This window comes from Eleginops maclovinus, chromosome 19 (genome assembly GCF_036324505.1).
Source record: "Eleginops maclovinus isolate JMC-PN-2008 ecotype Puerto Natales chromosome 19, JC_Emac_rtc_rv5, whole genome shotgun sequence".
NCBI lineage: Eukaryota > Metazoa > Chordata > Actinopteri > Perciformes > Eleginopidae > Eleginops > Eleginops maclovinus.
This window is the reverse complement of record NC_086367.1, coordinates 24,656,578-24,674,166: the sequence shown is the minus strand read 5'-3', so window position 1 is coordinate 24,674,166 and position 17,589 is coordinate 24,656,578. Positions and strand designations below refer to the sequence as shown.

The 17,589-nt window shown below is 43.1% G+C and overlaps 2 protein-coding genes across 2 annotated transcripts in view; both read left to right on the top strand.

Moving 5' to 3' along the window:
• The first annotated feature begins 123 nt into the window (after positions 1-123).
• LOC134881156 (tudor domain-containing 6) lies at positions 124-10,753 on the top strand. Its single transcript, XM_063908300.1, has 5 exons — positions 124-162; positions 3,797-5,329; positions 5,419-10,103; positions 10,330-10,387; positions 10,535-10,753. Exons 2-5 carry the CDS (start codon positions 3,826-3,828, stop codon positions 10,561-10,563), a joined length of 6,276 nt encoding a protein of 2,091 aa, XP_063764370.1. The 5' UTR covers positions 124-162; positions 3,797-3,825; the 3' UTR covers positions 10,564-10,753.
• A 5,416-nt stretch (positions 10,754-16,169) lies between these two features.
• LOC134881910 (ankyrin repeat domain-containing protein 66) overlaps positions 16,170-17,589 on the top strand; it is a 2,625-nt gene continuing 1,205 nt past the window's right edge. Inside the window, exons 1-3 of the mRNA XM_063909511.1 lie at positions 16,170-16,308; positions 16,751-16,979; positions 17,520-17,589. The exon at positions 17,520-17,589 is cut by the window's right edge and continues 1,205 nt beyond it. Of these exons, the coding sequence (XP_063765581.1) occupies positions 16,170-16,308; positions 16,751-16,979; positions 17,520-17,589 (438 nt within the window). The remainder of the gene's footprint in view (positions 16,309-16,750; positions 16,980-17,519) is intronic.

Sequence of the window (17,589 nt, the reverse complement as noted above, 5' to 3'; positions counted from 1 at the left end):
AGTGTAAAAAACAGTCTGTTTGACAAGTTCCATGCACTTCAAAATAAAACCTCACGTTTTATTTTGAAATGTCAATAAAAGAAAGGTTGTGACCCCACCTGAAGCCCCGCCCCCTCCTCTCTCCTTATTCGTGTCAGTGATGGTGAGCTGCAGGACACAGAGGTGAGGATCTGATTACCTTCATTAACATGCTTCTGGAGTGAGGTAATGCAGCAGGTGGAGGTGTTGAAGGCTCGTGATGATATATTGTTTCATTGATTCAGATCGAATCAGATCTTGGTGACATTTGTCACAGTTTGGATCAATGTCGGGGTAGTTCTGTGGCCTTCTGTTCGGACCCTCCTGGTCCCTCCGGTGTCTCTCCTCTCCTTCCTCATGTCCCTCTCTCTTGTCCTTCTTCTCAGTTCTCTGACTTTTGCGCTAAAAAAGTAAGCCACACCCCCTTTTCTTTCCTGTGTTGTGGAATCGCTCCAGCTCTGGCCCGCAAGAGTCGTGATGTAAAGCACTGGTTACAATGCTTGTAGTACATTACACTGTAGGGCCATGTAGAAGTGAGATTAACTTCAACAAAATCAGGTTATCCTTCAGCTAGCACTTTGGATATCACAGTTCAACATGTAGTAAAGGCTTCAGAAACCCCACACAGCTCAGAGACTCTATTGGATCCTTTCAGTAAAAGTACCGTTCATATTTCCCCTTGTGATGAATCCAGAGCTGAACGTTCAGAACCAAGTTACGGTATCAGTTTTAAACTGCTTCATCAGCACCGTAACTTTCATCGGCTGTTTCCGTCAACGGCCGGATGCTGTGTCATGGCAAATGTTGCGGCCGCAAGGCATTGTGGGACAGCATGTTCTCCTTTCCTCTCCTAAAGGAAGGTCCAGTGTTTCCTACAGGAGGCTGTAAAGGAAGCTTCAGAGCTCCTTTCCTATCATCTAGAGCAGGGGTGGCCAACCAGTCAGAGACGGACAGCACATGTTTGACTGTGATACTGCAAAGAGCCACATCATACACACATGCTGGATGTATGTCTCCCCCACTTCTCTCTCAAACTCTCTCTTTTGCTCTCACCCATTCTGTCTGCTCCAGGGGCATAGATAGGTTTTCAAGTTTGGGTGGACAGACTTCACATCCTCTAGGGGGGTCATTTTAAAGTGAATGGCATGCATCTGGTGCGCTTTGAGAGCAACATGAAGAGGCTACATCTAACAGAACTGTGTGGTCTTGGTAGGGGAGGGGGCACAACTCTCAACACTAATACGAGACATAAAACGTGTATATTTTTCATTTCAATTTCAAAATGTTCATTTGGGTGGGCTTTAAACATTTTAGGTGGGCTGAAGTCCACCTAAGATAGGCCTAGCTATGACACTGGTGTGCTCCCTCACTCTCTCTCTCTGTGCCCCTCTCTGTCTCTCACACACAGAAAATGAAAATCTAAAAATATACAATAATTGACACACACACATACACACCCTCCAATAGACACACATTCCATCACACAGACGGACACACCTCTGCTCAGCCAGACTTCTTGTAAATGTCACACACCATGATATTGACAGGAATCAGTACTAAGACCAGAGGCCAGTTATTGTCAGCCATTAAGAGTGTGTGCACTCACACACACACTCTCACTTCATCATGTGAAAACTACTGTTATATCACTGCAATCCTTTACAGATCTGGCTTACAGTATTTAAATGTTGGTTTTTAAAACAAACCCATGACTAAGGTTGGTTCAAATACTGCCTCATGAAAATAAATGAAGTGTGTTTGAGTTAATTATCCTCTCATGATAACTATCTCAATGTTTACCCTGTGACTGGCAGAAGCTCTGCTGACAGAGATGCACTTTCTCTCTCATTCATTTCGTCAAGGCGATTCAGCAACTCGGGAGTCCTTCTGTGTCGGTGGCCAGCTTTCCGTGAACAGGCCCTCTCACACACATCTACAACTGCAAAGTGTTACCGTTTGGATCTGACAACTTTGTGTTGAGATATTACGGTTTTATCTGAGTTTTATTTTTGCAGTTCAGAGCAGATCTCTCCCTTCATCGTCGACTCGCAAGTACAGTAAAGCCCGCCTCCGGTACTGCAGGATCTGCAATCTGATTGGCTAAAGCGTCCAAAACTCTGTGTAACGATTGGCCTGGAAGTTGTGTTGTTACCCCTTTGTGAACTTGGATACATATGCGCAAAAAAAACACACAATTAAAATTCAATAAGACCTGAGGAGCCGCATGCGGCCCGAGAGCCGCAGGTTGGCCACCCCTGGTCTAGAGCCTAGCTGACTAACTAATAATGATGTGTTCGGACTGATCTGTTCTATAACTGGCTGAAACTGTTCAGATGTCTCACACAGAAAGGGAAACTCCAGCTGCTGCTCTTTATGTGCTCTCTACATTCAGCTCTTTTAAGATGCACACATTTCCAAAAGCTACTGATCTCTCTCTGATTCTAAACGCAGCCCGAGTGGAACACTAACATATCTACGTATAGTTCTGGTTCTGTAGCTCCAGGGACATGTTGTTGTTGTCCTTTGTTTGTTTGATGACAGTCAGTTGTTGATTGCATGCAGACGTTGATACAGCTGTCTCAGCTGATGGATAGATGGACACACTCATTCAGAACCACTTAGACATGTTGGGGTTCCGGACCTTTACTTGAGGACATTTTTCTCTAACTGGACCTGGTTGAACTTTGCTGGAATACCCTTGATCTAGAAAATTCAAACAGCTCTTATCATGGCGGCCACTGAGGTACTTCCGGGTCATTTCGCTCCGTCAGGAACCTTCCTAAGATATACTGACTGTTCCACCGGACCCATGACTGACTTTATTGTTAGTAGTGATTTCAGGTGCTTCTGTTTCTTAGCTTCACGTGGCTCAAACCAGTGACGGAAGCTAACTGAGAACATTCACTAAAGTGTTGACATATTTGGGCTGAACTTAAGTATTTCCATTTAAAGCTGCTTTGTACTTGTTGAAAACCCTCCTGTATGGACTCCTGTGGGAGGCGGGGCTTAGCTACCACCTACCAAGCCACACCTGAACCCACCTGAATCAGCACGGCTCAGTGCCCTTCCTGTGTGCTCTCCTCACCAGTTGACTGATGCTTTCTTTGAGTAAGTTGTTAGTATGCTTTATATTATTGATGGCTTGGTTTATGCTTACTATGTTTAAGCAACATTTGATCTGATTGCTTTTCTTGATTTGCTATTTTTGTGTTTATATTCTAGTCTTAAAATCATTATCTTTAACCGTGACAGTCAACCGGTGAGGAGCGCACATGTGACTCAGCACGCTGCCTCACAGACAGGAAAGAGCAGGGTTGATTCAGGCCTTAAATGGGTTCAGGTGTGTCTTGGTAGGTCGAAGCTAAGCCCCGCCCCCCACAAGACCATATAGGCAGGAGGGTTTTCAACAGCACTTCATTTCTGAGGTGTATTTCATACTTGTTGCTGTACTGCATTCATTTTAACTATTACTTTTGTCTTTTTAGTGAAGTAACATTTGGAAATCAGACCGTTGACTTGTAGTATTAAAATCATAGCATTATTACTTTTACTTCAGTAAAAGATCGGTGTACTGCTTTCAACACTGGCTAAAACTGTCCGTAAGAGATGTGTTTCTTCCAGTTATCTTTGGATTTGGATATCCCCAGAGACATTATCAAACATCTAGAGGCCATACTGACCTTGCAGTCAAGCTCATTACGCAACCAGTTGGTAAATGTGCTGAAATTGGAAGTGCTTTCTGCTAATGGTTAGCACTCAATGTTCTTCTGTCTTGCAGGTGTGTTTGAGCTCATCTTGTAATTCACAATGTGCTCAACTCCCGGCCTCCCAACGGCAGGAACAGTAGTGCCTGTTCTCATCACGGGGGTTAACCTAAAGCACGGGTCTGGCATCGTGGAGTTATGGGTCAACATGGACGATGACAAGAAGCATATCTACGAGCAGATGAGAGGGGAAATCCAGGACCCGGACAGGAAGTTTGCGGGACCGGAAGGAGAACCCGGGGATCTGTGTCTGGTTTGCATCGATGGCGTCTGGCACAGAGCTCAGATCGTTTCCATTCAAGGTGACACATGCAATGTTTTCTTAATCGACCAGGGACAGCCGCATATCACCAGGAGCAAAGCCTTAGCATGGGGGCACACCGACAGTTTCCTCCTTCCTCCTGAAACTGAATCATGCATCCTCGCTAACGTCCTCTTACTCGATAACATCTGGCCAGAAAGAGCCATAAAGTTTCTGATGTCTCTGCACGGCAAGAAATTTAAAGGCCTGGTTCAACATGTGCTGAAGCCGAACAGAACACTTCTGCTCGACATACCAATGGTTTCCAAGCCTATGTGTATGTTTGGAGTTGCGAAGAAGATGCCAGTAGACGAGTTTAAGTGCCTCGTACAGAAATGTCTCGAAGTTGACCGCATAACGCAAGAACCAAATCTGAATGTTGGCCGCAAACTTGAGAAGATCGACCAATACTTTTACCCAGATCTGTTAACGAATTCCTACGAAGCTGTTATTGTGACAGAGGTTAATAACCCACGCAACATCTTTTGCAAACTTAACATTTTCTCCAAGGCGGTGAAGATGATATCAGAGCAGATGCAGCAGCATTATGAAAACGATTCAGGAGAGACTGGGCCTTCGAACTGCGGGGATCCATGTGCTGCAAAAGGGACAGATGGAAGATGGCATCGCTCGTTACTGAGGCAAACCTTAACCAATGATGGCACTGTACAAGTCTTCCATGTGGACGAAGGAAAAGTTGAGATGGTCCCGGTTGGAGGTATCAGACCTCTACACAGAGACTTCCTGAGGATGCCGGTGGTCACGTATAGTTGTTCTCTTCAAGGTGTAACGGATGACAGAATGGCAAAGACCAGTTACTTGAAATCCCTGCTTCTTAACCAAACTCACATGGCAAAGTTTTCCCACCACAACAAACCTCAAGATGTCTATCAGGTAATTCTCTACGCAAACGGTGGTGTATGCATAAACAATAGTTTCATAGAGAAGATGGGTCATTTTGAATCCCCTGAACAACATTTAAACGTGCAGAATATGCTCCTTTCCTCATCATGTGTCAGTTTGCTCTTAGACGATCATTGCATGGATTCAACATTGAATTTAGATGTTAATGGTTTACTGGACGAAACAAAGAATCAATCAGTCAGTGGGTGGACTGATGAACCAACAACTGGCAACAAAAACAGGGAAGAACATCCACCCCCTCAAGTACAGATCAATGGGCATCTTCCAACTGAGGTGCAAAACGCTCACGATGCGTTTGCTGTAGGAAGTAGCGTCGGCATTGGTTTGAATTGCACGGTAAAAGCTGCAACTTCTGATGAAAAGGTCTCCTAAAAAATATGATAGATATTGAAACACCTTCTGACGGTACAGGCAAGCGTCCGACTGAAGGATGTCCACCGCTTCCATCGGAGTCATACAATTACTCCACACACAACATTAAGGTGAATGGAAAAGAGAAAGTGTGGATAACGTCTTCAGAGAACGTCAATCTATTCTATTGCCAACTCAACAGGAACTATCATCTGTTTGAGAAAGTGATGGAAGATGTCAAACAACTTCTCGGCAAGCAACGGTGCACGGATCATCCACTTGGACTTAATAGCATTTGCTTTGCCAAGTACTCTGATAAGCAATGGTACAGAGGTCAGGTGGTAGAACTGTCTCCAAAGCTTAGAGTACACTTTGTGGATTATGGGCAAACTCTTCTCGTGAATGAATGTGATATCTGCCCCTGTCCCACTGGAGAAAGTATGTGCAGAGCTCTACCGGTTCAGGCTGTTCCTCTTGGGCTGTTTAATGTCCCCGCAGATGTGCCACAGGAAGTCAGCAATTGGTTTGCAGATCATGCCATTGGCCAAAATCTGAGCATTTCTGTGGTAGCTAAAGGGGAAAGGGGGAAGCTAATCGTTGAACTGTTTGATGGATTTCTGAATGTAAATGCAAAAGTCAGAGAGAAGATATCGAAGATGAGATCGAAAATGACGACTCTTGTTCAGAAGACTAATCAGCAGCTTTCAAACAAATCGCAACATGCCAGTAAGCCAAACGAGGACTGTTCAACGAAAGTATTAACACAAATGACAGAACAAAATCCCTGTGCAAGAGTTGAGCTGAGTTCACAACCAGTTACCAAAGTCTGTTTGCCAGAGATTCAACATGAAAAGACTTTGGATGAAGGAAGAAAACCAACCTCGGATTTCATTCCTATTGACAAGAAAGTAGAAAAATGCAACGATGATTCTGAAGTGACACAACCTTCCCTTCCTTCTTGCCACAAGGGAAATGTGAATATCAGCATGTACTCATGGTTAACCATTTCTGAAAGCAAGACAGTGGAGCTTTATGCATCCTGCATTTCTGGTCCACATTTCTTCTGGTGTCAGTACACCGATGAAGAGGAGGCCAACAAAGTGGCAAGTCTTGCTCAGGAAGCAGGACTGGCTCAGCAAGATAGGACATTTCCTGAGAGTCTCTGTCCTGGCAGTCCATGCCTTGCTCTGGATTCCAATGACGGACAGTGGTATCGAGCTCAAGTTCTTCGCAGAGTTGAAGATAAGTTTGACGTTGTGTTTGTCGACTATGGAAACGAGTCTGATGTTGACATCAAGAACGTGAGGTCAGTGCCTCAGAGTCTGCTGGAGATAGCTCCTCAGGCCTTTCTGTGCTCTCTGAAGGGGTTTGATCAGTCCAGTGGCTCCTGGGACGACCAAGTTCACGATGTCTTCTACAATCTTCTGGTTGATAAACCACTGAACGTGACAGTGTTAAATAAAGAAGAGCTTTCAGACAGTGTGCTTCCTCAATATGCAGTGGAAATTGTGTGTGAGAATGTTATCATGAATACCGTGATGCAGAAATACTGGACACCACTTCCCACAGAACAGGCCAAACCTGAAATTGCTCAAACCGAGACTTCCCTTCAAGACCTTGAGAAGGAGTCCAACAAAGACCTTGAAAAGGAGTCCGACAAAGACACTCAGACAGAGTCCGACAAGGACAATCAGAAGGAGTCCAACAAGGACCTTGAGACCGAGTCCGACAAGGACAATCAGACGGAGTCCGACAAGGACAATCAGACGGAGTCCGACAAGGACAATCAGAAGGAGTCCAACAAGGACCTTGACACGGAGTCCAACAAGGACCTTGATACCGAGTCCAACAAGGACAATCAGACGGAGTCCAACAAGGACCTTGACACGGAGTCCAACAAGGACCTTGATACCGAGTCCAACAAGGACAATCAGACGGAGTCCAACAAGGACCTTGACACGGAGTCCAACAAGGAACTTGAGACCGAGTCCAACAAGGACAATCAGACGGAGTCCGACAAGGACAATCAGACGGAGTCCGACAAGGACAATCAGAAGGAGTCCAACAAGGACCTTGAGACCGAGTCCGACAAGGACAATCAGACGGAGTCCGACAAGGACAATCAGACGGAGTCCGACAAGGACAATCAGAAGGAGTCCAACAAGGACCTTGACACGGAGTCCAACAAGGACCTTGACACGGAGTCCAACAAGGACCTTGATACCGAGTCCAACAAGGACCTTGATACCGAGTCCAACAAGGACAATCAGACGGAGTCCAACAAGGACCTTGACACGGAGTCCAACAAGGACCTTGATACCGAGTCCAACAAGGACAATCAGACGGAGTCCATCAAGGACCTTGACACGGAGTCCAACAAGGACCTTGATACCGAGTCCAACAAGGACAATCAGACGGAGTCCAACAAGGACCTTGACACGGAGTCCAACAAGGACCTTGATAGCGAGTCCAACAAGGACAATCAGACGGAGTCCAACAAGGACCTTGACACGGAGTCCAACAAGGACCTTGATACCAAGTCCAACAAGGACAATCAGACGGAGTCCAACAAGGACCTTGACACGGAGTCCAACAAGGACCTTGATACAGAGTCCAACAAGGACAATCAGACGGAGTCCAACAAGGACCTTGATACCGAGTCCAACAAGGACAATCAGATGGAGTCCAACAAAGACCTTGACACGGAGTCCAACAAGGACCTTGATACGGACTCCAACAAAGACGATCAGAAGGAGTCCAACAAGGACCTTGATACCGAGTCCAACAAAGACGATCAGACGGAGTCCAACAAGGACCTTGATACCGAGTCCAACAAAGACGATCAGACGGAGTCCAACAAGGACCTTGATACCGAGTCCAACAAAGACGATCAGACGGAGTCCAACAAGGACCTTGACACGGAGTCCAACAAGGACCTTGACACGGACTCCAACAAAGACGATCAGACGGAGTCCAACAAGGACCTTGACACGGAGTCCAACAAGGACCTTGACACGGACTCCAACAAAGACGATCAGACGGAGTCCAACAAGGACCTTGATACCGAGTCCAACAAGGACAATCAGATGGAGTCCAACAAAGACCTTGACACCGAGTCCAGCATAGACCTTGAGACCGAGTCCAGTATCTCACATCTTGGTGTTGACAAACTAAATGTGAATACTTGCATGTACAAGAAGCCAAACATCTCCAAAAACCAACAAGAGGTTTATGCATCCTGCATATCTGATCCACATTTCTTCTGGTGTCAGTACAGTGATGAAGAGGAGGCCAACAAAGTGACAAGTCTTGCTCAGGAAGCAGGACTGGCTCAGCAGGATAGGACATTTCCTGAGAGTCTCTGTCCTGGCAGTCCATGCCTTGCTCTGGATTCCAGTGACGGACAGTGGTATCGAGCTCAAGTTCTTCGCAGAGTCGAAGATAAGTTTGACGTTGTGTTTGTTGACCATGGAAACAAGTCTGATGTTGACATCAAGAACGTGAGGTCAGTGCCTCAGAGTCTGCTGGAGATAGCTCTTCAGGCCTTTCTGTGCTCTCCGAAGGGGTTTGATCAGTCCAGGGGCTCCTGGCACGACCAAGTTCACAATGTCTTCTACAATCTTCTGGTTGATAACCCACTGAACGTGACAGTGTTAAATAAAGAAGAGCTTTCAGACAGTGTGCTTCCTCAATATGCAGTGGAAATTGTGTGTGAGAATGTTATCATGAATACCGTGATGCAGAAATACTGGACACCACTTCCCACAGAACAGGCCAAACCTGAAATTGCTCAAACCGAGACTTCCCTTCAAGACCTTGAGAAGGAGTCCAACAAAGACCTTGAGACGGAGTCCGACAAGGACCTTGACACCGAGTCCAGCATAGACCTTGAGACGGAGTCCGACAAGGACACTCAGAAGGAGTCCAACAAGGAACTTGAGACGGAGTCCAACAAAGACCTTGACACCAAGTCCAGCATAGACCTTGAGACGGAGTCCGACAAGGACACTCAGAAGGAGTCCAACAAGGAACTTGAGACGGAGTCCAACAAAGACCTTGACACCAAGTCCAGCATGGATCTTGAGACAGAGTCCAGTATCTCGCATCTTGGTGTTGACAAACTAAATGTGAATACTTGCATGTACAAGAAGCCAAACATCTCCAAAAACCAACAAGAGGTTTATGCATCCTGCATATCTGATCCACATTTCTTCTGGTGTCAGTACACCGATGAAGAGGAGGCCAACAAAGTGACAAGTCTTGCTCAGGAAGCAGGACTGGCTCAGCAAGATAGGACATTTCCTGAGAGTCTCTGTCCTGGCAGTCCATGCCTTGCTCTGGATTCCAGTGACGGACAGTGGTATCGAGCTCAAGTTCTTCGCAGAGTTGAAGATAAGTTTGACGTTGTGTTTGTCGACTATGGAAACAAGTCTGATGTTGACATCAAGAACGTGAGGTCAGTGCCTCAGAGTCTGCTGGAGATAGCTCCTCAGGCCTTTCTGTGCTCTCTGAAGGGGTTTGATCAGTCCAGGGGCTCCTGGGACGACCAAGTTCACGATGTCTTCTACAATCTTCTGGTTGATAACCCACTCAAAGTGACAGTGCTTGACATGGTCGGCCATTCAGAAGCTGGTCACCCTCAGTATGCAGTGGAGGTTGAGTGTGAGGGAGAGGTTGTGAATGCACTAATGCAGACATACTGGAATGGATTGGACACAGGCCAAGCTTCGGGAATATGTTTGGAGGCAGGTTAGTAGACTTAACTTTAACCTCAGGGCACTTTGACAAGCTGTAGTCTAATTAGTAGGTCTGCTTGGAGAGTAATGTATATGTTTTGGTTAGTTGGAAATGTTGGAAGCAGAGTTTGATTTCGAATAAACCAAATGTTGGCTTGTGAACGCGCCCTCAGAAATAAAGTGTTGTTGATAATTAAGATCTATTTGTTTTTAATGATTGTTCTTTCATTATAAGTGGGAGATGATGAAGCACGATGAGGAGTTTCTGGGTTTAAAGTCATCATCTAAAGAAGGTAAGACTGTTTTTTGTTAAGCATTTATAATACATGTCCTAAAGGCTCTCCTGTATTCCAAAAAAACAACAATTAATTTTTGATGTCGAAACATCAAAGGAGTTTTAATATAAAATGTAAGTTAACTTATTTTTTCTTTATTTCCAGCTTTGGACCCAGATGAAACGCAGACGTGAAGGAGTAGCCTCGACTCTTGTGGACAACAAAATCCCAAAATGTTTTTTAAATGAATGAAATTAAGCTTGTCATTTGGTTCTGTGTCTACATCTTTATACATAGAGTTTGTGGCTGTAAGTTTTGGTGTTACCCTTCGCCTTGGTGAGGTAGTATGGGTCAAAACATGTTCACAAACCATTGGTACAGAGAAACAAGAATTTAAATAAAATACAATAATAAATAGAATAAGAATACACTTGTATATTACTATAATATCAGACAAAATACTAACATTATTGTTCTTTAAAAAGTTCACTGTACAGTTTAACAGTTCTGCCTTTTTTAGAAAACAAGTCTACAATGCATTCATGGTGGGGTGAGGTGAGGTGAGGTGAGGTGAGGTGTACCTTTATTAATCTCCGTGGGGAAATTCAGTGTTGAAGCAGCAACAGAGAGAAAAAACTGAACAGGTTCACACAGGATATGAAACACACTTTAAAATACAAACAAAACATTCTAAAAACTAAACAGAGATATACAGATGAGCAACGAGAGTATTGTGAAAGATATACAGATGAGTAACGAGAGTATTGTGAAAGATATACAGATGAGTAACGAGAGTATTGTGAAAGATATACAGATGAGTAACGAGAGTATTGTGAAAGATATACAGATGAGTAACGAGAGTATTGTGAAAGATATACAGATGAGTAACGAGAGTATTGTGAAAGATATACAGATGAGTAACGAGAGTATTGTGAAAGATATACAGATGAGTAACGAGAGTATTGTGAAAGATATACAGATGAGTAACGAGAGTATTGTGAAAGATATACAGATGAGTAACGAGAGTATTGTGAAAGATATACAGATGAGTAACGAGAGTATTGTGAAAGATATACAGATGAGTAACGAGAGTATTGTGAAAGATATACAGATGAGTAACGAGAGTATTGTGAAAGATATACAGGTGAGTAACGAGAGTATTGTTAAAGATATACAGATGAGTAACGAGAGTATTGTGAAAGATATACAGATGAGTAACGAGAGTATTGTGAAAGATATACAGATGAGTAACGAGAGTATTGTGAAAGATATACAGATGAGTAACGAGAGTATTGTGAAAGATATACAGATGAGTAACGAGAGTATTGTGAAAGATATACAGATGAGTAACGAGAGTATTGTGAAAGATATACAGGTGAGTAACGAGAGTATTGTGAAAGATATACAGGTGAGTAACGAGAGTATTGTTAAAGATATACAGATGAGTAACGAGAGTATTGTGAAAGATATACAGATGAGTAACGAGAGTATTGTTAAAGATATACAGATGAGTAACGAGAGTATTGTTAAAGATATACAGATGAGTAACGAGAGTATTGTTAAAGATATACAGATGAGTAACGAGAGTATTGTTAAAGATGTACAGATGAGTAACGAGAGTATTGTTAAAGATGTACAGATGAGTAACGAGAGTATTGTTAAAGATGTACAGATGAGTAACGAGAGTATTGTTAAAGATGTACAGATGAGTAACGAGAGTATTGTTAAAGATGTACAGATGAGTAACGAGAGTATTGTGAAAGATATACAGATGAGTAACGAGAGTATTGTTAAAGATATACAGATGAGTAACGAGAGTATTGTTAAAGATATACAGATGAGTAACAAGAGTATTGTTAAAGATATACAGATGAGTAACGAGAGTATTGTCAAAGATATACAGATGAGTAACGAGAGTATTGTGAAAGATATACAGATGAGTAACGAGAGTATTGTGAAAGATATACAGATGAGTAACGAGAGTATTGTTAAAGATATACAGATGAGTAACGAAAGTATTGTGAAAGATGTACAGGTGAGTAACGAGAGTATTGTTAAAGATGTACAGATGAGTAACGAGAGTATTGTGAAAGATATACAGATGAGTAACGAGAGTATTGTTAAAGATATACAGATGAGTAACGAAAGTATTGTGAAAGATATACAGGTGAGTAACGAGAGTATTGTGAATGATATACAGATGAGTAACAAGAGTATTGTCAAAGATATACAGATGAGTAACGAGAGTATTGTCAAAGATATACAGATGAGTAACGAGAGTATTGTGAAAGATATACAGATGAGTAACGAGAGTATTGTTAAAGATATACAGATGAGTAACGAAAGTATTGTGAAAGATATACAGGTGAGTAACGAGAGTATTGTGAATGATATACAGATGAGTAACAAGAGTATTGTCAAAGATATACAGATGAGTAACGAGAGTATTGTCAAAGATATACAGATGAGTAACGAGAGTATTGTTAAAGATATACAGATGAGTAACGAGAGTATTGTCAAAGATATACAGATGAGTAACGAGAGTATTGTGAAAGATATACAGGTGAGTAACGAGAGTATTGTGAATGATATACAGATGAGTAACAAGAGTATTGTCAAAGATATACAGATGAGTAACGAGAGTATTGTCAAAGATATACAGGTGAGTAACGAGAGTATTGTTAAAGATATACAGATGAGTAACGAGAGTATTGTGAAAGATATACAGATGAGTAACGAGAGTATTGCTAAAGATATACAGATGAGTAACGAGAGTATTGTGAAAGATATACAGATGAGTAACGAGAGTATTGTGAAAGATATACAGATGAGTAACGAGAGTATTGTGAATGATATACAGATGAGTAACGAGAGTATTGTTAAAGATATACAGTTGAGTAACGAGAGTATTGTGAAAGATATACAGATGAGTAACGAGAGTATTGTGAAAGATATACAGTTGAGTAACGAGAGTATTGTGAAAGATATACAGATGAGTAACGAGAGTATTGTGAATGATATACAGATGAGTAACGAGAGTATTGTCAAAGATATACAGATGAGTAACGAGAGTATTGTTAAAGATATACAGTTGAGTAACGAGAGTATTGTGAAAGATATACAGATGAGTAACGAGAGTATTGTTAAAGATATACAGTTGAGTAACGAGAGTATTGTGAATGATATACAGATGAGTAACGAGAGTATTGTTAAAGATATACAGATGAGTAACGAGAGTATTGTTAAAGATATACAGTTGAGTAACGAGAGTATTGTGAAAGATATACAGATGAGTAACGAGAGTATTGTGAATGATATACAGATGAGTAACGAGAGTATTGTCAAAGATATACAGTTGAGTAACGAGAGTATTGTGAAAGATATACAGATGAGTAACGAGAGTATTGTGAATGATATACAGATGAGTAACGAGAGTATTGTCAAAGATATACAGATGAGTAACGAGAGTATTGTTAAAGATATACAGATGAGTAACGAGAGTATTGTTAAAGATATACAGATGAGTAACGAGAGTATTGTTAAAGATATACAGATGAGTAACGAGAGTATTGTCAAAGATATACAGATGAGTAACGAGAGTATTGTGAAAGATATACAGATGAGTAACGAGAGTATTGTCAAAGATATACAGATGAGTAACGAGAGTATTGTCAAAGATATACAGATGAGTAACGAGAGTATTGTGAATGATATACAGATGAGTAACGAGAGTATTGTGAATGATATACAGATGAGTAACGAGAGTATTGTGAAAGATGTACAGATGAGTAACAAGAGTATTGTTAAAGATATACAAGTTACTAAAGGTTACTTTCAGTGGGTCTCATGGTGAACCCCTTGGTGTGCAGTCCGGTTACTGTCAGTGGGTCTCATGGTGAACCCCTTGGTGTGCAGTCCGGTTACTGTCAGGGGGTCTCATGGTGAACCCCTTGGTGTGCAGTCTGGTTACTGTCAGGGGGTCTCATGGTGAACCTCTTGGTGTGCAGTCCGGTTACTGTCAGGGGGTCTCATGGTGAACCCCTTGGGAGTGCAGTCTGATGGCTACAGGCACAAAGGAGTTCCCCAGCTGTTCGTGCTGTGCCGAGGTGGGATGAGTCTGTGGCTGAACGTACTCCTCATCTTCACTAGCTCTGCATGGAGGGGGGGGGGGGGGGGTTATCCAGGATACTGTCCAGTGTCCTCCTCGTCCTCCCCTCAGCCACCCTCTCCAGATTGTCCAGTTTAACTCCAACTACAGAGCTAGCCTTCCTCACCAGCTTCTTTAGCCTGTCTGCATCCCTTTGGTTGGTGTTTCCCCCCCAGCACAGAGAAGAGCATACTGGCCCCCACAGACCGGTAGAGCGTCTGCAGCAGCCTCGTGCACACGCTGAAGGATCTGAGCCCCCTCAGGAGGAACAGCTTGCTCTGTCCCTTCCTGCAGAAAGCATCAGTGTTGTCTCTCCAGTCCAGTTTACTGTTCAGGTGCACTCCCAGGAACTTGTAGCTGTTCACCACCTCCACTTCCTCCCCCCTGAGGGTGATGGGGGTTAGAGACCTCTTCGTGCTCCGCCTGAAGTCCACCTCCAGCTCCTTAGTCTTGTTGATGGTGAGCTGGAGGTGGTTGTTGTCACACCAGCCTACGAAGTTCTCCACCAGGGCCCTGTACTCCTCCTCGCTGTCATCTGTGATGCAGCTGACGATGGAGGAGTCATCGGAGAACTTCTGTAGGTGGCATGAGCCGGAGTGGAAGCGGAGGTCAGAGGTGTAGAGGGTGAACAGAATGGTGACAGCACAGTTCCTCGGGGGGCTCCAGTGTTGCTCACATCAGACCCGCTGCCCTGCAGTCTGACATACTGAGGTCTGCTGGTGAGGTAGTCAGTGATCCAGGCCACCAAGCTGTGATCCACCTGCATCAGGGACAGCTTCTCAGAGAGCAGGTGTGGCTGGATGGTGTTGAAGGCGCTGGAGAAGTGGAAGAACAGGGTTCTTAGTGAGCTGTGCTGCTTCTCCAGGTGTGAGTTGGCTCTGTGCAGCATGAAGATGAGGATGTAGATGAATGTATTATTTAACATGTTCAAATGTATTGACATTTGATATTAGTTTTGATTTTACTCAATGTAATATAATCTTGTATTTCAGTTTTAAAAAGGATGTTTTTGATCCTGGTTTATCGTTGAAATAAATAATCCATTTGTTGTTAATATTTTAACATTTTGGAGAAATAATTTTTTGTTTGTTTGTATATATATATTTTAAAGTTTGAATTAATGCGTTTGTAATTTAAAAAGTAAGAACTAAAAAACAATCTGAAAATATATCTTTTTTACATTTATTAAACATTTTTATTTAATTTTTAGAACTTTTTCAGTTCAGTGAAAGAAACACTGACCAAAAGTGAAAAACGAAATTGAGCTCCGATTTCAATCTCAGATATACAAATACTATTTAAATATTGTAAATGTATTTAAATATATTTTTCTCTGACAGTTTTTAATTATTTGTATTTATTATTTTTATATATATTTTTTTTTATAGTGTCTCAGAATTCTGTCTTTAACTTCTGAAAACATAAATATATTTTTCTCTGATAATTGGTTCATTAGATTTGAGTGAGAACTCCGAACTCAAATATTCTTTTTACCTTTGGTCGCTTCCCAAACACATGCTTACAAGGCCCTGTTCATGCCCAGCAGGGGGCAGCAGGGGGCAGCACCGAGCGTTAGCAGCTCGGGTTAGCAGCTTTAGCACCGGGCACCATATCTGTTTGGCGCTGTTGCTAGGTAACCACTGAGCGCTAGACATGACGGAGTTGCACCAGGCTGCAGCTGCGGGAGATCTGGAGAAGGTGCAGGAGATTCTGAGGCAGAAAGGATGCGATCCGAACCAGAGGGACGAGGACTGGAGCTGCAAGACCCCCCTGCACTGGGCAGCAGCTGAAGGTAGAGACCTGATACACCTGCAGCGTCACTTTACACCTGTCGCCATTTAACCTGCTCTGTTCCCTCGCGGTCACCGGAGGGGGTTTCCAGTGACCGCAGGTTAATAATTCCTCCATGCATTCCCTTTTATTCACTTCCCCCTGATGATATAGATGAAGTCAGTTTCACACAGGTTTAAACTAAGCTGTTGTCCACAGAAAGCATCAGATAACTTGTTGTAAACGTTATTATTGACCTAAATCTCTCGGTTTGATTTGATTATTTTGCATTAGTCCAATTTCTATTTTTATTTTGGACGTTTGGGGATTGTTAGCCTTCCTTTTACCTGTTTTTTTTTTTAATTAAATGAACATTTCAGGTTAGAAAAATGTTCCATAAAACTGTTCTGTGACTGTAATGGAGGTTTTTAGATGTCCGATCTCACTGTGGCCCCTCCCCTCAGGTCACGTGGAGGTGGTGAGGCTCCTGGTGGATAACGGGGCCCGGCCCTGCCTGACGACAGAGCACGGATGGACCCCCGCCCACAGCGCCGCGGAAGCCGGACGCCTCCCCGTCCTGAGGATGCTGCACGGCCTGCACGCCCCCCTTGACCTCCAGGACTTCTGCGGGGACACGCCTGCGCGCATCGCCCAGATATACGGACACCACGACTGCCTTAGATTCCTCAGGAAGTAAATTAAGAGCCTCTCCGCCGGGACATGTGTCCACGCTGTAGGGTTCAAAAAGCTCTTGGTTTTTCACCCTCTGTCTGAAACCAGAGCCCATTCTGCTCTGAATGGCTAGCTGGCCGGCTCTGTTGTGATTGGTCCACTGTTTTGACATGTCCCGCCCCTTAGGTTTAAGATTCAAATTCTGAATTTCTTTTAAACTCTGTGAAAAAAGTCAAAATTCTGGAGAAAAAATTCAGAGAAAAGAGAAAAGGTTTTCTGATATTTTCAAAAAATAATTGAATTCTTTTTTTTGTTGCTGAATTTTGACTTTGATTTCAGATTGCTGGTTTTGTTTTACTACATTTACTCTGTTTTTGTCTGTAAATTTCTCCTATAGTCAGCAATAGTTGGCATCACATAACGCCTGTCATAAAACTTGTAATATAAAAAGTGATTGTGTTAGTGTCAGTAATGAAGTGGGGGGGGGGGGGGGGGGTTCATGGTGATACCTGATAGTTAAATATTTGACCTTATAGGTAAATATCCCTGTCTGTGTTGCAGAGCGGAGGTCGAGTGCCAGGCTTACCGCAGGACGGCGGCTCAGAAAGGAATCTCATTGGACGAGACTGAC

What these genes read in the sequence shown, in the direction of transcription:
- LOC134881156 (XM_063908300.1), top strand. Translation starts at nt 3,826, where the DNA reads ATGTGCTCAACTCCCGGCCTCCCAACGGCAGGAACAGTAGTGCCTGTT. An exon ending in CTTCGGGAATATGTTTGGAG is followed by an intron (nt 10,104 to 10,329) that starts GCAGGTTAGTAG and finishes TTTCATTATAAG; the next exon opens with TGGGAGATGATGAAGCACGA. An exon ending in AAAGTCATCATCTAAAGAAG is followed by an intron (nt 10,388 to 10,534) that starts GTAAGACTGTTT and finishes CTTTATTTCCAG; the next exon opens with CTTTGGACCCAGATGAAACG.